General features: G+C 43.8%; 2 protein-coding genes across 12 annotated transcripts in view; one reads left to right on the forward strand and one right to left on the reverse strand.

Moving 5' to 3' along the window:
• Positions 1 to 3,325, forward strand: part of LOC137421747 (ethanolaminephosphotransferase 1) — a 51,315-nt gene extending 47,990 nt beyond the window's left edge. For 2 of the 7 annotated variants that reach the window (XR_013622678.1, XR_013622679.1), the window contains exons 9-11: positions 1,674 to 1,856; positions 2,196 to 2,392; positions 2,799 to 3,325. Coding sequence is in view for 3 of the 7 variants with exons in the window: in XM_068108098.2 (XP_067964199.2) it covers positions 651 to 740; positions 1,674 to 1,856; positions 2,196 to 2,261 (339 nt within the window). In the remaining 4 variants the exon portion in view is untranslated. Of the gene's footprint in view, positions 1 to 650; positions 741 to 1,673; positions 1,857 to 2,195 lie in introns of all 7 variants that reach the window. The other 5 variants (XM_068108099.2, XM_078773359.1, XR_010983394.2 and 2 more) reach the window with 4 other exon arrangements.
• The window catches only part of MED23 (mediator complex subunit 23), a 72,239-nt gene that overhangs the window by 19,871 nt on the left and 32,895 nt on the right, over positions 1 to 19,473 (reverse strand). For 2 of the 5 annotated variants that reach the window (XM_078773352.1, XM_078773353.1), the window contains exons 25-30: positions 19,090 to 19,162; positions 18,665 to 18,879; positions 16,293 to 16,413; positions 15,826 to 15,957; positions 15,432 to 15,667; positions 8,083 to 8,802 (exon numbers count right to left, since the gene is read on the reverse strand). In XM_078773352.1, the coding sequence (XP_078629478.1) occupies positions 8,739 to 8,802; positions 15,432 to 15,667; positions 15,826 to 15,957; positions 16,293 to 16,413; positions 18,665 to 18,879; positions 19,090 to 19,162 (841 nt within the window). In that variant the 3' untranslated portion in view covers positions 8,083 to 8,738. Of the gene's footprint in view, positions 1 to 8,082; positions 8,803 to 14,703; positions 15,668 to 15,825; positions 15,958 to 16,292; positions 16,414 to 18,664; positions 18,880 to 19,089; positions 19,163 to 19,473 lie in introns of those variants that run through there. The other 3 variants (XM_068108088.2, XM_078773355.1, XM_068108087.2) reach the window with 2 other exon arrangements.

A 19,473-nucleotide genomic window follows, 5' to 3' on the forward strand; every position in this document is an offset into this window, starting at 1 on the left:
TTAGCAAATAACACTTTTAGTAGTTGGGACAGCTGTTACTGTTAGTCAATTCTGAAATTGGAATTTTGAAGATCGGTTTGGATTAAGAGTTTGTGGAGCTTATCGCATTGTGGTTTTTAACCGTGTGCGGAAATGAAATAAAGGGGTGGAGGGGGTAGGACCATTTGCAACTGCTAAACCAGAAAGCATCTGAAAATGCAAAGCCCGTCCGCGTACATTTGTATTCAGACATCTTCTTCTTCCGTATGCTCAAAATAACGAAAATAGTTAAAATATATATATAAAATGAAAATTGATTTTATGCAGCCTTGACCTTTGAGTTTTAGATCAAAAAAAAAACAAAAACTAAATGTATATATATATATATATATTCAAGCCGCTCCCATGAGTCTGAATATACAAACATTTGAGCCACAAGTTCCCCCCTCCCTCCCCCCTACTCTTCCCCCACTCCACAATTTCACCCCTGGAAATTGACGATTTTTTTTTTTCGAATCTTTGTTGCATGCATGGCTGAATGCAGTATACCCGAGAGTTGTCAGACCGATTTAATTCCTTGAGCACAAACGAAAATGCTTGTGAACGAAGCGCTGTTGAAAGCATTGTTTTTCATCCTTGCAGCCTAATAATCTTTACCTCTGCCACTGAAGGTGGGCAGAGGTTGTTTTCACCCCTATCTGTCTGTGAGCAGGATTTCTCAAACTGTTGTGGACAGATTTTGGATGAAACTTTGTGGACAGGTGGGGTGTGTGACAAGGAAGAATTGATTCAATTTTGGTGAAGATCCAGATCGGGATCAAATTTTTTGAAGTGATTCTTCACCATTGAGTGATCGGGCTAAAAACGATATGTAACATGATATCTCAAAAAGTTATGTGCAGGTCCAGTGTGACGAGGACAAATTGATTTGATTTTGGTGCAAATCGGAATCTGGATACGATAATTTTAAGTGATTCTTCACTATTGAGAGATGGGGCCAAATATGATGTATAGCATGTTATTTCAAAAAGTTGTGGATGAGTTATGACAAAACGTGGTAGATTTGTTTAGGTGACATAAACAAGCCGATTTAGATTTTGGTTCAGGTCCAGATGCAGATCTATCCGGAGATACAAAACAAACCAGTCTGGCGGAGGTATGCGCTCCACCGAGTGCCTCTCATCATCCATTTAATCTGTCCCAACTCTCTTGGAATTCATCCTTCAAGTCCCATACAATCCCTTTGTGGGTTTTCTGTGAAGAGATATAAAAGTTGACTCGAGGATACTGAGCTGTTCTCTCCTGGAATTTTTTTTTTTTCATTTGATGTACAAGCTGGTCCTACATTGTGGAGTACACTGGATGCAAGTTGCTAATTGCATCAGCGGCATAGCAAGTGGAGCTGCATACAAACGAATATGAAGTGACATTATATATGCAATTAAAACACTGGTGGTGTCTGAGCTTGCCCCACTGTTGTCATCCCCACATTTGTCATCCCCACTCTTGCACCCCTCACACATCCTCCCCGAATGAATTTAAGTTAGATTGTTGGATTGAATCGATGTGGTAGAGATGCTGTATAGGCTTGATGGGCCGAATGGCTTCTTCGTGCTTCCTCGTTGTGTTATGCCATGTTAAATTGTGGCTTCTTCCTCACCCTCGCCCACCAACACCCTTTTGCTGGTCCTTAGTGCCAACTGATTGTGAGCCAGATGAGCAGCACACGATGCCAAATGCTCAACATGCTCCTGCCGCCCTTAGCCTTGCTCACACTTGCATCGTGCAACGGCTGGTTAGGTCACGCTGAGCCTACCACCTTCATCCTCTATGCTATGATTGTCACAGTGCTACACCTGCATTATGGTATCTGTGTGGTACGTCGGGGATGGTGGTTGCTTGAAAGGCGGGATGGGAGGGTTGAATTTAAACAACTTTGTAGATCAGGAATTTTTACAGTAAGAAGCAATGTTGTCATGTCTGACCACTATAGAACCTTTTGGTCACGGCAACAGTTTTGAGATCTAGTTTTGCAAATCCCATGGAGTTCCACATCTGGTTCCATGATCTTCCATGATCATCTGGTTCCACATGTTTTTTTTTGGATTGGGGTGAGGGGGGGATTAAGCTGGCTATCATATATGGAATCAGGCGCTATCACTTTCAAGAGGACATTTTTGTGCTCACAAAGATCGTGTGTGGTTGTGGTAATGCAGGTGTGGCAGCTGAGCCGGCACTTCAACATCCGCACCTTCTCCTTACAAAAGCCCAACTCTCATTAGGCATCTCGTCTGCACAGCATGGATCTTCCACTGTGTGGAAAGCAACGGATGATCGCTTGAAGCCAGATTACAAACTGGTTGGAGATGCGAAGAGTGAAATTATAGGTCAAATTACAAATGCTCTTGTGCAGGTAGGAAGGTTTATTTTATTTTAATTCATGCTGTGAATAATTGTTAATTTACCTGTTAAATGGGGTCAAGCCATGGCAACGTCAGTCTGGACATGAAGTGCAAGATCAGGCTGTTTAATACCAATTTCTGTGACAATGCCTCATGCCAAGCATTTTGCTTTTAATATTAATTCTGTACCTGTGGGTGGTGCTGTGTTGGTGTCACGTATGACCTGAGTGGTTAAAAGCGAAAATTGGCTGCGATACGACATGTCAAGTATGACCATGTGGGCAATGAATTTTCAATGCAGTAGATTTATGGACTTCAATGGTGTCGGAAGTTAACTTTATTTATTTTCATCATTTGTTTCTTTAAAAAGTGTTTATAAGTGACTTATTTATGAAAATAAACTTGTTCTTCATACAGGCCAATGTAGTCGTAAGGATTGAATGCAGCATCATTGAACATGTGTGCACCAGCTATGTAAATGGTCTCAAATGAACCAACCCACTGCGATCTCATCACTAATTGGTGACTTGTCCAAACATGTTCACCGATGCTCTCGGGCAAACAAAAGAGGACCGCTGGCCTTTGAGAGGGGAAACAAAATGGAAGTCTGAACTCTATTTAAAAATTAGAGTTCACAGAACACCTGAGCCCACGCAGTCTTGAGAAAAAGGACATGGGAAGGGTCCTCATCACTTGCTTTTTTCGTTTCCGAGCGTGACCTATATTTCCTTTGAGCCAAGATTTTGTCTGAATCTCGATCATTCCCCAACGCTCGCCATAATGACGGGCGAGCTTCTGTACCCTTCTGTATTTTCACACTCTTCAGCTTTGAAAACTTGGGATAAACTCGAACCTGCATACAAAAACCTTAATTTACTTTGGTGTATAGCGTCAAAGTGATGGGTTGGAGTTGTTTCATTAAAAACTTCAAATGTATATTTTTACACTTTGTAGATTCAAAATGCATTACCCTCCCAGACACTTATTTTCTTTCCTGTGCATGTGTTGTAATCAAAACATACCTTTCTTTTATGATAGAAGATGTATTGTTCAGTCTTCAAATGTACAGAAAAAGTTAGAAGTCCTCTTGTGGAATGTGAAGTGGTTATATTGTATTTTGGTCAAAAGTACAATTACCTGGATTGCATACGGGAAGCAATGCCTAATGCTTACGTTGTGACACTTCTGTATTTTCACACTATTCAACCTTGAAAACCCAAGCTAAAACCTTCATTTATTACAAAAAAAAATGTTTATCCCTTGATTTGGGTTGGGCTAAAACCAAAATTATGTACAAAATACATTATTTATTATTCAAATTGCTCATCCCTTTATTTGGGCAGTGTATGGGCAACAGACTGCTGCTACAATCACTCCTGAAAATAGATTTAAAAAATAACCTGGGTTGCGTACATGGAGCAAAACCATGCCTACTGCTTATGTGCATATATATATAATACTATGATGGTGTGTCGCTTTCAACGAATCTCTTCCCCTCATTGGCATGCTCACTAAGCATTGTTCGTTGTGCGATGGTTGTATCGGTACAAATGGGTAGTGTGCAGGTGCCAATGAAGGGACAAACCTGCACAGAGAAGCGAATAACGTAAGAGGTGTGTGCTATCCTTCTCCCACTCTCTATTCCTATGAGCATCGTTGGCTGCAGGTGCAGTAAATGCAACGTGAAGTCTAAAGCACATAGGCACAGCAGACTGGCCAGGTCGTTGGTATGATGATGGCTGACCTTAATGTCCAAAGTGGACACAGCTGTCTGCAGATGCTGCACTGTGATGCCAAAATTGGTGCCAACACTGACTTTCATGGGCACATTTATCCATGATGCAGCACTGCCCAGGGTGACCTAAAGGTGTGGTTTGATATCAGAGTGTCCTTCTCATAGCCTTAGACTAAAGAGGATTCCCCCACCAGGCAGTGGGGATCCGGTACCCTGGACAAGGGGCCCACACTAGGTACTGTCAGCCGGAGCCAGCTGAGCCCAAGACTATCATAGGACAGAGACGTCACTCCCTGAGGTAGATGAAAAACTGCTGCCCAATATATAACCGTTGCTATATAGCTCGGATAATTCCAATTGCACTGGCCCATGGGCGAAAGGCTAACAAAGCTAAAGGCTAAAGCCTCAGGCCGATGCTTAAGGTAGCCTTGACAAAATGGTGGACGTATGATATATATACACTACCGGTCAAAAGTTTTAGAACACCTCAATTTTTCCAGTTTTTATTGCAATTTAAGCAATTCAGGTCCAGTGAATAACCTGAAATGGTACAAAGGTAAGCAGTAAACTGCTCGAGGTTTAAAAAAAAGTTTAGGTTAGCAAAAACGGGAAAATAATGTAAAATGCACAATTATATTGTAAAAAAGGCCTTCAGGGAACAAGTAATGGGTTAACAACTTACAGCTGTTCTGCAGCAATCTATATTATAATAGCCGGAGATGATTCTGTCTGTCTGTCTGTCTATCTGTTGGGTGTCTGTCCGGGGTGTGGCTTACTCGGTTTGCAGAGTAGCTCCACCCATAGCTCCACCCATTCTGGGAGTGGCTATAAACAAATATCCACCATTTTATTAACTCGCATAGCTTTGAGTCCTGTTTTGTAGGCCCGTGGTGTCTTGCTCTCCCCCAGTTTTATTTCAAATCAAATTCGATAAATCATTTCATTTTTCACAGTCGCTAACATAGTTTTAGACTCGGTTGAAAAAAAACGGGAAGAAAATCCGATGAAAGTTGCCGTTTATAGAACGAAATGAATTCTCAAAGGCCTGTAACTTCAAGGCCATTGAGTCTCTCTCACGCCTTTATCTCCAATCTAACTCACCATATGATTTCATTTTTATCGATGGTTTTACTTTTAGACTCGGTGTCAGCAATAATTGAGAACAATCCACACACGCGGGAAAATGCAGAGATATATTTTTTAAAATCGCGTCATGGTGTATCATACACCGCCCAACATGACACCGCCGGCAATGTGTCGATATATATTAAAAATTCGCTTTTGCTTTTCCGTTATGATATATTACTATTTCGTTTGATGATAGTCGTCACAAAAACGTCAACAATGATGCCGACATATATTTCTTCGTTTTTATTTCATTCAACATATTAGCCGGAAGTAAAATATGTTTCAGGAAATTACCGAGAGATATTTCTTCGTTTTTTTTATTAGTTATGTGCGCATACACTTTAAATAGGTTTATTTGAAATCTTTAATTTTCCACAAACATTCCACACACGCGGGAAAATGCAGAGATATATTTTTTAAAATCGCGTCATGGTGTATCATACACCGCCCAACATGACACCGACGGCAATGTGTTGATATCTATTTTAAATTCGATATATCATTTCATTTTTCACAGTCGCTAACATAGTTTTAGACTCGGTTGAAAAAAAACGAGAAGAAAATCCGATGAAAGTTGCCGTTTATAGAACGAAATGAATTCTCAAATGCCTGTAACTTCAAGGCCATTGAGTCTCTCTCACGCCTTTATCTCCAATCTAACTCACCATATGATTTCATTTTTATCGATGGTTTTAGAGTCGGTGTCAGCAATAATTGAGAACATTCCACACACGCGGGAAAATGCAGATATATTTTTTAAAATCGCGTCATGGTGTATCATACACCGCCTAACATGACACCGACGGCAACGTGTCGATACATATTAAAAATTCGATATATCATTTCATTTTTCACAGTCGCTAACATAGTTTTCGACTCGGTTGAAAAAAAACGGGAAGGAAATCCAATGAAAGTTGCCGTTTATAGAACGAAATGAATTCTCAAACGCCTGTAACTTCAACTTCAAGGCCATTGAGTCTCTCTCACGCCTTTATCTCCAATCTAACTCACCATATGATTTCATTTTTATCGATGGTTTTGGACTCGGTGTCAGCAATAATTGAGAACATTCCACACACGCGGGAAAATGCAGAGATATATTTTTAAAAATCGCGTCATGGTGTATCATACACCGCCCAACATGACACCGACGGCAACGTGTCGATATATATTAAAAATTCGCTTTTGCTTTTCCGTTAAGATATATTACTTTTTCGTTTGATGACAGTCGTCACAAAAACGTCAACAATGATGCCGACATATATTTCTTCGTTTTTATTTAATTCAACATTATTAGCCGGAAGTAAAATATGTTTCAGGAAATTACCGAGAGATATTTCTTCGTTTTTTAAAATTAGTTATGTGCGAATACACTTTAAATAGGTTTATTTGAAATCTTTAATTTTCCACAATATAATTTACTTGCCATTTATCATTTGATGATTACGAGACAAATTCCTCTTGAGGATCGTGACAATTCATGCGCTGCGTGGAAACTTCTATTTCCAAAATGAATGAGACGATCGATGAAGAACGCAGACTTGAACAGGATGCAGCAAGAAAACGAATGAGACGGGCGAACGAGTCCATCGACGAACGTCAATGCAAACTTGCGGGGTCACCCGTGGGAATCCCACGGGCATGGATGTGTGTGACATTTCGACATATTGAGTTAGATGCTGCACATTCATTTTTACAAAATGGTTACTGGCAAGTCATCAGATCCAGAAATGGTGTAAAAACCACCGTTTAGAGGCCATTTTTCCCCGCAAAGCGGGGGTTGGCCTTTTCGGGGACCGTGGTAGTTGTTGTTTTTTTGTCCCCTTTTTGAAGCAATGTTTTACGGCCGGATGCCCTTCCTGACGCCAACCCTTTTTGCCGCCTTCAACGACAAACAGGGAATTACCAGTGAACTGGTACTCAATTAGCCGACCTCGGAAGGATGACAGGCTGAGTCAACCCCCCTGGCATTAATTCGGCGATCGACCGAGATTCGAACCCAGGATCCTAAGCCGGCACCCTAGCCGCTAGCCCAACACCAGAAATGGTGTCATGAACACAATTTATTTACGCACAAGCACAAAAGCAAGACGGGCCGATTTCCGATTCCGACGGGCCGACGGGCGAGACGGGCCGATTTCCGATTCCGACGGTCCGATTTGGAGCAAGAAAAAGAACGAGACGGGAGAAAAAGGAGAGAAACGAGACGGGGAAAGCCGATTGGAGAGGCGAGTGAGGCGCGATTGGAGAGGAGTGTGAGGCGCGATTGGAGAGGAGTGTGAGGCACGATTGGAGAGGAGTGTGAGGCGTGATTGGAGAGGAGTGTGAGGCACGATTGGAGAGGAGTGATTGGAGGGGAGTGTGAGGCACGATTGGAGAGGAGTGTGAGGCACGATTGGAGAGGAGTGTGAGGCGCGATTGGAGAGGAGTGTGAGGCGCGATTGGAGAGGAGTGTGAGGCGCGATTGGAGAGGCGTGTGAAGGATTGGAGAGGAGAGGAGTGTGAGGGATTGGAGAGGTGAGGGATTGGAAAGGAGAGGGATGTGAGGGTTTGGAGAGGAGAGGAGTGCTAGGTGGAGAGAGGAGAGTGTCAGGTGGAGACAGGAGAGTGTCAGGTGGAGACAGGAGAGTGTCAGGTGGAGAGGAGTGAGGGGTCACATATTATGTGAAATAAATAAATTGTGTTCATCACACCATTTCTGGATCTGATGACTTGCCAGTAACCATTTTGTAAAAATGAATGTGCAGCATATAACTCAATATGTCGAAATGTCACACACATCCATGCCCGTGGGATTCCCACGGGTAACCCCGCTAGTGTAAGTAAATTAAGCCTTGAAAGTTGATGCAAACAATTCCTACCGGTGTCCCAACCTCTGCTGATTACTTGATTACAAACCCCCTGTCTGTATAAAAGCAGTTTTGGAACAGACTGTTATTACACCCTCTGAAGCATTATTTGGACAATATTGCACTGCAGGAAGTAGTACATTGCTATCATAAGGGCGAAAAAAAGGCAATTAACAAAGAAAGACAGACAGACCATTATAACCCTTAAATGTGTAGGTCTTTCCTTTAGAGAAATTGCAAAGAAAGCCAAGGTGTCAGTGAGTACAGTTTCCTACACCATCAAAAGGCACTTGGAAACTGGAGGAAACTCTGACAGGAAGAGGTCTGGCAGACCCAAAGCCACAACAGAATCAGAAGACAAGTTTCTGAGGGTCAACAGCTTGCGTGATGGGCAGCTCACAGGACAACAGCTTCAAGCACAGCTTAACACTGGTTGAAGTAAGCAAGTCTCAGTTTCAACTGTGAAGAAAAGACTTCGAGCTGCAGGTTTGACAGGTCGAGTGGCAGTAAGAAAGCCATTGCTAAGATGGCAAAATAAGAAAAAGAGGCTTACCTGGGCCATGAAGCACCCACCGCCAGTGGACTAATGAAGACTGGAAGAAGGTCTTATGGACCGATGAATCAAAATTTGAAATATTTGGTTCATCACGCAGGGTTTTTGTACGCCGCCGAGGAGGCGAAAGGATGGTTCCTCAGTGTGTGACACCAACTGTTAAACATGGAGGAGGAAGCGTCATGGTCTGGCGCTCTTTTGCTGGATCCACAGTCAGCGACTTGCACAGAGGTTCTGCACCCTGAACCAAAAGGGCTACCACAGCATTTTGCAGCGCCATGCAATACCCTCTGGTATACGCCTAGTTGGTCAGGGGTTCATCCTACAGCCAGATAATGACCCTAAACACACCTCTAGGCTCTGTCAAAAACTACCTTTGAGGAAAAGAACAAGACGGTAGGCTTCAAATCATGGAATGGCCATAGTGCTGTTAGCTAGATTCAAAATCCCGTCTCGGAACCGTCTCGATAAATTTTCAATTTTCATAACGGGATCTCGGATCGGCTCGGTTCCCGGCAAAGAAAAAAATAATAATAATAAAAAAAATAAATAAATAATAAGGCTTCAAAAATAATGGAATTTCATTACAATATATAAACAACAATGAAAAAAATTCATTTCTGATGTTGAGTACTTAAATTCCGACTTAGCTTCCATTTACCGGGATGAAATAAAATACACCGCCTACATGCAGATGATCGGCCACCGACGGGACCGGGTTATCTCATTACAGTTTGTATTGTCGTGTAATTTCTTGCTCGGAATGTCAGAGGGAGAAAATGTTTCTGCCCAGGCATATTCGAGTCCCGGTTGGAGTTTCATTATCATTTTGTGAGTTGTGATCGCCAAGGGGCTTGCTCCCCCCCCCCCCCCCCCCCGTTCCCCTCCCCTCCCCCACCCGGCAATGCCAGGTACTTCTGCTAGTAAATTATAAAGCAGGCGGTGGAGTGATCACCCCCCCCCCCCTCCTCCTTATTTTGACTCTGTGACTAAAGTAAACGTAATCAACTTATCAGGCCTAAAGTGGAGATAAGATAACGAAAATACTTTCACATTCAAACCGTCAAACCAAACCCCGAGGGATTCTTCCAATTTATAGATTTAGCGTTGCAATTAAACATAAACGTTCATCAAAAACTCATTTCATAAAACTACATAATGTATTGTACTTGTATTAATACATTGTGTGGAGAATAATCCGTTATAAACGTGTTTTGAATCCAAATAAACATCGTCCCTCCATTCACGGAGCCTCGAGTCCCTCGATATTAATGTGCAAAAGACCATAGCAACCACATTCCGTAACTCGTCTCCAAGGACGGACACGTGACCGCAGCGGGGCGGGGCGAGGCGGAGTGATACAGCGGAAGGATTCAACGGTTTAAATGAAGCCGCGATGCGGCGGATTTTCATTGGGACCTTCATCCTGATTTCGTTACCTGCGCCACCAAAGGTGGATGGAGGTTATGTTTTCACTCCTGTCTGTTTGTCCGTTTGTTTGTGAACACAATATCTCAAAAAGTTGTGGACGGATTCGGACGAAATTTTGGGGAGATGCAGCGTGTGTGACAAAGACGACATGATTAGATGTTGGTGAAGATCCGGATTCGGAATTCGGATTCGTTTGCAGTGCATTGTTTGTTGACAAGGGGAAAATCCTGGAACAGTGAGTTTACTTTATCTATCATCGTTTGTGTCAGTTCAGCTGCACTTGCGAAAAATGATGCTTGTGCAGAAGCAGAGTAATGAAAGCAAGGCTCAATAAATGCCTCTATTATGGAAAATATCTGCAAGAAGTTGGAATTTTAACCGGGATTTTTTTACCGAGAAATTGCGTCAGTCAATTTATCTCGGGACCGTCCCGAGACCGTCTCGAAAGCCGAAACCGCCGGGATTTCGTCCCGGTCTCGGCTCGGTTGACAGCCCTAAATGGCCAGCACAGTCTCCAGACTTAAACCCCATCGAGTTGGTTTGGGATGAACTGGACAGAAGGGTGAAAGCAAAGCAACCTACAAGTGCAACACATTTGTGGGAACGTCTGTAAGTGTTGGGAAGAACTTCCCGAACAATATTTGATTTCCATTGTAGAAAGAATGGCTCGAGTGTGTTCGGCGGTTATATCTGAAAAAGGTGGCTACTTTGCTGAGACAAAAATTTAAATAAAATTTTGTTAAACAAAATGATTCTATGATTTCTTTTTATCTCCAATTGTTTATTTGTTCTTATTTATGACCCAGATGGAATTAAAGGAAGATGGAAGAGATATATGGAAATACTGTTGAATGCAGAGAATGAATGGGATGGCAACGTAGAGAGTAACCCAGTTTTAGGACCGGCAGAGAAGATAACCGAGAAGGAAGTTGAGGAAGCGATAAAAGCAATGAAGATTAGAAAAGCGGAGGGCCGACGGGAGTTGTGGGAGATATGTTGAAGGCAGCGGGAAATTGGGGTGTGAAGAGAATGACAGAGATCTGCAATCTGGTGGTGAAAGAAGGCCGCATTCCAGTGGATTGGGACCTGAGTACCCTTATCCCTCTATACAAGGGGAAAGGTGACCCTCTGGAGTGTGGCTCGTACCGAGCGATAAAGTTATTGGAGCATGGAATGAAGTTATTGGAAAGGGTGTTGGAGAGGAGGATAAGGAAGAAAGTGAAGATTGACGAAATGCAGTTTGGATTTATGCCAGGAAGAGGAACGACAGACGCGCTTTTTATTGTGAGGCAGTTGCAGGAGAAGTACATGGAGAAGAGGAAGAAGTTGTTTCTTGGGTTTGTTGATCTGGAGAAAGCATTCGATAGGGTTCCACGTGAAGTAGTGACATGGGCATTGAGGAAGTTAGGAGTGGAGGAATGGTTGATCAGAGTAGTGATGGCAATGTACAAAAGAGTGCGCACAGCTGTAAGGACGAAGGACGGGAACAGTGGTGAGTTTGAGGTGAAGGTGGGAGTGCATCAGGGGTGGTACTAAGTCGACTACTATTTGTAGCTGTGATGGAGGTGCTGGCTCGGAATGTAAAGGAGGGTTTACCGTGGGAGTTGTTGTATGTAGATGATCTGGTGTTGATTGCAGAAATTATGGATGGACTGAAGGAGAAGCTGAACAAGTGGAAGGAATGTATGGAGACAAAAGGTCTGAAGGTGAATATCGGAAAAACGAAGGTGATGGCAAGTGGTAAAGCATGTGGTGAGGTGGAATGAACTGGGAAGTGGTCGTGTGCTGTGTGCAGGAAGGGTGTCGGAGTGAATTCCATTCAATGTACAATGTGCGCTGAGTGGGTTCATCAAAAATGTAGTGGTTTGAGAGGGTCATTAACCAGTGTGTCAGCTACATTCAAGTGTAAGGTGTGCACAGAGGGAGCTGCAGATGGAGGAAATGTTGAGTTGGATCTTGGAGACGGTGTGAAGCTGAAAGGTGTGAAAACATTTTGTTACAGAGGAGACATGCTGAATGGAGAAGATGGATCAGACTCGGCAATGGTTGCTAGAGTGAGATGTGCATGGAAAAAGTTTCGGGAACTGTGTGGCGTGCTGACGAGGAGGGGAGTGTCGTTGAAGCTGAAGGGAAAGGTATATGCTGCATGTGTGAGAAGTGTTATGATTTATGGGAGCGAGACATGGGTAATGAACATAGAGCAGCAACGAAGGCTGGAAAGGGTGGAAATGCGAATGGTTCGGTGGATGTGTGGAGTATCGTTGAGAGAGAGGAAGACAAATGATGAATTGCGAAAGATGATGGGAATAGAGCCTGTGATGGATGCTGTAAAGAGAAACAGTTTGAGATGGTTTGGTCATGTGTTGAGGAAGGATGAAAGTGACTGGTTGAGAAGAGTGATGGAAATGAATGTAGAAGGAAGTAGAGGTCGGGGAAGACCGAGAAAGACTTCGCTAAAGATGGTCGAAGAAGAAATGCGGGCAAGGGGGTTAACAAGGGGAGATGCAGAAAATAGGGCAAAATGGAGAATATTGTCATGGGGACTGCAAGGCTTTAATAATGATTTTGACTGTCAGAAGATTCTTGGTCAGGCAGTTATCATTGCGTGCTGAGAAACCTTTCCCTCGATGACATCACACAGGTGACATCATGAATGAACATCACGATTTTAGGGGCGGGACTCCACTACCAGCTAAAAACTACCAGCAGCAACAAGAATTCCCTCGATGACGTAGCCAGTCACATGAGCAATCAAATCGCCGTTTTTGGGGTGGCGCGGGCCAATCGAGTGATATTTATTCAAAAAAAAGGACGATTAAGTGTTAAGTGAAGCAATATCAATTAAACCAAACATGATTTTCTGTGTCTGTGGCCCTTTAAACTGCGTACATTTCAATAAAAACTGGAAAAATTGAGGTGTTCTAAAACTTTTGACCAGTCGTGTAATATATATATATTTTTCAGGTTACAATTGTGGGTGGAGTCAGGGCAGCTATCCAACCAATGGGGGGAGGGGGGAGGGTAAGTTAGGGCATAGATGGTCAATGCAGACATACATTGTCCACAAATGAACTGGCTTTTACATATTTTTTCAGATTTGGGGAATATTTGGTTCTCCTATTTGGTTCTCCAAAACTAAATATTTTGAAGTATATTATTTCATTAAATATCTGATGTTCATGTGGTGATATATGCAATGCGTATGTATTGGGTAAATTGTTTCCCTTTTCCTTATTGTGTTTCTAACTCCTCCAGCCCATCGTGTTGAATGTTCCTTTCCCTCATCTCTCATCCCTCCAACCTCCGTGCGAACTGACTAATTCAGGCATTGTTTCAGGTCCCAAACCGGATCAGAAATGACACACGCCCAGAGCTTGAACCAATCGGGAAGTGAGCGTAATCACACCACATATAATCCTGCCCCTCTGGATAATGCCACCAATCGGAGGGAGGGATGTATCGATCAGATCGGGAAGAGTTCACACCCCAAATTAACCATCCAATCGGAGCAGTTCCAAACAGATCACAGAGCAGAAACAGACGGAATTACAGAAGCCAGGAACAATACAAGGCCATGATTAACATCTCATCAGATGATCTTCTCGGGGCAAGAAAGGAAAGAAGCTTGAGTAGCCTCACCAAGAGCATCTGGCTGGGCTCTTTCAAGTGCCGGCCTCTTCTGCCCGAGGTTCCCGTCCTCGCTGTCTACCTTCCTGCACACAAATCCAGTAAGTGGTTCATGGCATGTGGTGGTGTGCTGTGCTGGCATGATCAAACTACCATTCGTCTGTGTGCGGGGAGGTCACGTTGTGGACCTTGTGGCCGTCAGTGTCTGGCACAATCCCGGACACCAGAGCGCAAAGGTACCCTGGTCATGGAGGAAGCCTATGCCCACCAGTAGCCGTGGGCTGTGCAGCTCGTGCAACCACCGAGAGGGACGCGCCGGTTCCCCGGAACCTGCCTACCATGTCAGGGGGTCCGTCTAGTCTTCCTCAACTGTCTCTCTCCCTCTGTCTGTCGGAATGAAAGCAGGCCCATGTCATAAAGGTGCTAAGTAACAGTAATAAACAATGTGCCACATGTGGGTATAGGAAATGTTTGTTTGTGTTTGAAATTTCCTAATGTAGATGTGATTGTAAATACGAACTGTCTAAATAAAACCATTTGGTCTCCAGGTGTGGTGCATTCTGTTTACCAAAGCACAGGCATAAGGTGTGTAGGTTTATCGGATAAATCATAGGTAGAAAGTCATCAAGCAATGAGGTAAGCTCGGCCTCAAATCACTGTGGGCCGTGCGGCACATAGGCCTGATGGCTTGCTCAGGAGCCGTGGTGTCGACTGGGGCTTCTGGTAACACTACACGTGACTCACAAATTTGGACTGAAATTATCCGGACCGACCGTGACTGCAACAATTTATAAATATTTGAAAACGTAAATTGTACTGTCAACTGGACATTCTAATGCCCACACTATGAACGTCAAAGTGCACAGAATCAGTGTCCGGGAAAGATAACCCGAGTCGAACACTGAAAATACCCATCGACATCGCCGTCAATTGTTTCCAGGGTGCGATCGATCGAGAGACCCAGATTCATTTGAGATTGAATAAACGAACAATGTTGCAAAAAGGTAAAAGTAGTTTGTATTTGAAAATGAACAATATTAAGAGGCTGTATTGGGAAAGCAGGTTTTCAACCAGCCGACAAAGCCAATTGCGATGCAGTGTACAGAAAACAAGCCTCAAATCCCCAACTAAAATCAGACTCCACCAACCCTCATCTCCATGATAAACATGTATTATTACGTGGCCGTTTCTGCACTGTGGAAACCTCTGGTGAAAGACCGTGGTCTTTAATGGCTAGAATCCTAGCATCTGGCTCATTTGTCGTTTAAAAACGCGACGCTTGAATGAACCTTCCTGTACAAGCATATGAGCTCAAGCGGATGGCTCAATTTCAGCATTTCAGGTTCTTGTCCAAAACAAGACAAGATTATATCCGATCTTTACACGATTTCTGGAATAAGACAATATTTTAAAGTTTCAGAGCTGTTTACATGCCCGTCCTGTCTTGCTTTAAATTGTAGGAGGGTGGAGTAGGGGTGAGGAAGGTGCACGTATAGTTCGTCTAACAATCCGCCTTGAATTTGTGAAAAGTAAATGTACAAGAACAGTTCAACATAGCAGGACCAAATAAACTACACATAAACAACAGTTACGTGGTGCAATCACAGAAAAAAACATCTTTTGTACATCCTTTGTAAGTGTCATTTATCTACATGGAGCAGGTTATAGACGAGTTTTCGGCCACGCAGTTTGACCGCAGGAAATTCCATTCGACAAGCATGACTCACTGTTGTGCTGGTCCGGTGGAGACCGGGATGGAAGCCTGCGCCGCCGCTATGGGGGACGTGGAACTAGCAGAGCTCGTGGATGACCCTACGTGCATGGTGACCGAATGGGCAGGGGTGTTGGACGTGGCTACAGCAGCTGCGCTGGTGGCGGTTCCTTGGTCCATCTTGCTGATGTGCGTAATGAAGCGCAAGCGAAGCTGCAGCGCAGTTCGTAAGCTGCAAATCACCTTCTCCGTCTGAGGGTGGGACAGTTGGTCAGTTGTTATATGTAAGATTTCGTCATTCAGTCACATTCTCTATAAAAGGGGTACAACCAGCAACCATCTTGGAAGCAAATCGCATTCGACGTCACCCTGTGGAGGGGATAAACGTGTGAACGAATCCCAGCACCCACCGTTTCCTTTACACTGTCTCCAGTGAACATGTACTTCACATGGTACAGGAAATCGCAGATGGTGTCCATGCACGCCAAATGACTGCAATTCTGATCGACGGCTTGGAGCATCTCGTAGAACTCCGCTGCAATCTAACATGAAATCACGCACAAACCTCAACGTCAATCTGCTTCACCTAGCTCACAGGGTTTTCTTGAAATGCAAATACATAATATTCCTATCTCATGGTACCTTCACTACAGCAAGTGAGGCTCATGGAAGAGCTGAATGTCAGAGGATGGAGGGGGAGACTGACAAAGGGGGAAACAAGATGGACAACGGCAAAAGGAGAGTAGCGGGAAGACAAAAAACGTTGTTTGTGTAAAAAGGTGTTTGGATAGATTGAAGGGGCCATGAACTGAAAACACCTTTCTACACTCAAACACCTTTGGAAAATAATAATGTGTGCATTGTGAAAATGCGTCACCTCCAGCATGCAGCGAGTTCTCTCCTGCTGGAACCTTGGTAGAAAAGGACCGACTAGGTGGTACACGTACAGCAGCTGGACCTCGGTCTTGACCAGGGGCTTCACGACCTCTTTAAGGAAGCTATGGAAAAATGAAGGGGCAAGATTCCTAGCTCCAGAGCAAAATGAAATATAAAACAAGACAATATTTTGAGATCACATGAAAAAGCTGCTCAATATTATTGTTCTTTTTTTTGTAGTAACAGTAATGTTGAGGGAAAGATATTTCGATGAGAACAAAGTTCATCTCAAGGTCATCTGCCATCTGCTTGGAAATCAGCCAACATCACCGCTTTACACAACTAGAGGTTCCAGGGAACCTGAACTCAACTGGTCTATATCAATATGGTTAAAATATGCATAATAATAGAACCACAAACTATATAGTTTATATGTGCTAAAAATATATGACAAAAATGGATTTTTCAATATATGGCCGCCCTGCCGCTATCTCATTTTTGGGCGTGCCACGCCCAAATGCAATCCCAAACTAGTTTATGTCTTAAAGATGCTGCATAACAAGTTTCATCAAATTTAATCAATATTTGTGACTTTTAGAGCGTAGACGTCGAATTGTTTACAGACGACAGACAGACAGACGGACGACGGACACTGGGTGTCGACAAAAACTCAGCTGGACAAAGTCCAGTTGAGTTTTTAAAAAAGGTGCAAAAACAGATCCTAGCAACTACAGACCAATCAGCCTTCTCCCAATTATCAGCAAAGTCATGGAATCCATCATTGCTTCAGATATGAAATCTTTCCTCTTCTCCAATGGCTTGATCTCTGATCATCAATTTGGTTTCAGACCTGGTCACTCTACTCTGGACATGCTGCTTCTGCTGTCTCAACAATGGATGTAGGTCCCCAATGTCAAACAGGAAATTACAGCTGTCTCCCTTGACATATCACGTGCCTTCGATACGGTCTGGCACCTCGCTCTGCTCACCAAACTCTCCTCCTATGGTATCCATGGAAATCTCCACACATGGCTTCCAGACTTCCTCTCTAGTCGTAATCAACGTGTGGCCCTGAATGGGTTTCTCCATTCCTCATCCCTCAGATCGGCAGTCTGCAGCCTCCTCACTCTCTGCAGACCTGGACAAAATCACTGACTGGGCAAACAAGTGGAACATGTCTTTCAATCGTGACAAGTCTCACACTCTTACGATGTCTCTCCGAAAAGACTGACTGGACAACCCTCCCATCCACTTTCTGAATAATCCTCTCCAAGAAGTTCTGTCACTCAAGCTTTTGGGTCTCACTATCTGCCATGATCTTTCCTGGGAAAACCACATTTCAAATCTGGCCTCCAAAGCCAGTCGCCGACTGGGCATCCTCCGTCGTGCGAAGTCCTTCCTTTTCCTTAGCACACCTGAGCTCCTCACCACATACAAGGCTTTCATCCGCAGCTCAATGGAATACTGCTCTCCCCTCTGGGCTGGTGCTCCTGCCTCACACCAAGCTCATCTTCACGCTGTTGAAACCAAAGCGTCCAGAATCATTGGAATCTCCTGCGATGAAGCTAACTCTGAGGGCCTTTCACTTACTCACTACTCACTGCAGGCAGGGTGGTGGTCTTTCCGTCTTCTACCGACTCCTCTCCGGCCTTGCTCCCCCAGCTCTCTCTGGGCTCTGTCCCCCAAATATTTCTACAGGTCGCACAAGATCTGCCTGCAGCCCTCTTATGGTTAAGCTGCCAAAATCAAGGCTCTCTGCTCACCTTCATTCCTCTTTTCTCCCGCCTCTGGAACAAACTCCCTCACTCTCTTCAATCCCACTCCTCCCTCCAGGTCTTTTAAACAGCTGTTCACCACCATCTCTTATCTTCCCCCATCCAAAACCTTGATCTTTTCTACCCCCGCTAATCTCACCCCAAATCCACTTTTTTGAAATACCAACTTCTTTCCTGGAAGTCCTTGCAGTGTCCTTGTGTTTTATACTTCTCCCACCCACCCCCCCCCCCCCTCCCGACGCCTCCTCCCTCTAAGCCTTCTCCCTCCCACAGATCTCCAGATGTCCCTACTCTCAAATTTTGTGTTTGTGTGCTTCCCCCTCTCTCCCCATCTTGTCTACCGCTCCCCTTTTTATATACTTTGTTTGTCTGTTTGATTTGTTTGTGTGATAAATGTTAGCTCTTTCACGAGCCTCGATTCTGTATACAAGAAAAAGAAAAAAAAAAGGATCCATCAAATGGGCCATTTTTCAAATTAACTTCTTAGAAAAAGATTAAAATGGCCGAATAGTGATAAACAACATAATCTAAGAAACGAAATGAATTTCCAACAAATCCTAAACACCGACCAATCGTCCTCGTTACGTGAACGACTCACAATGGAATGAGACTGAGCTGTCCGATGCTTGAGTGGTGCCACACGGCGTGTGCGAGGGCCAGCACATAACTACAAAACATCTCACTGTACGACTGGTGGCACGATGCGAAGTCGAAGAGCTGGAAGGGAAACGCGACCCAGTGGTGGTCGACGACGAGTGTGTGGCTATTGAGCGCACTCACAATGCGCTCGTTGAGCACCATCCAGTATGGTTCCTAGGTCACATGGATGAAGAGGAAGCATGATCAAGGCTTATCAGTGGCTCTAGTAGATTCCTCCACGTCTGGCCTGATCTTGCTCTTGCACACAAGTTGTGAAATCTAGTCCTTCGTTGAATATCTCAATTTACGTATTCGGTGCACTTACAATACAATAATCCATTTCCTCCATTATACTTCCAACGCGAGATTAGGATCGGTACTCACGGGTAAGGCGGTGATGACGAGGCCGATGGCATTCATCCAGGCGGTGACATTTTCTCGTGGCACCAATGGTTGGCTTCCCAGAAGCAATAAAGGAAGAAACGTTCACGTTTCAAAAGGAAGCTCCAAAAATACGTTTCAAAAAGACGTATTTGTTTGTATTTGCGGTCGGGATCCACCAACATTTCAAATTGCAATGAAAGAAGCTTTCCATGATAAAAGAGAGACTTCATTGATATTATCCTACATATCCTTAAGCTTGTGCCTATTTATCAGTTGTTTAAAAAAAATTTAATAGTGAAGGCTCGTACAATAACTTGTACATAGTCAGGTACATCATTTGCAGGTCAGGTACATTTGGAGATTTCGGTCCACTTTTTCCATTGA

The sequence above is a fragment of the Myxine glutinosa genome, chromosome 2 (genome assembly GCF_964187855.1).
Source record: "Myxine glutinosa chromosome 2, kmMyxGlut1.1, whole genome shotgun sequence".
NCBI lineage: Eukaryota > Metazoa > Chordata > Myxini > Myxiniformes > Myxinidae > Myxine > Myxine glutinosa.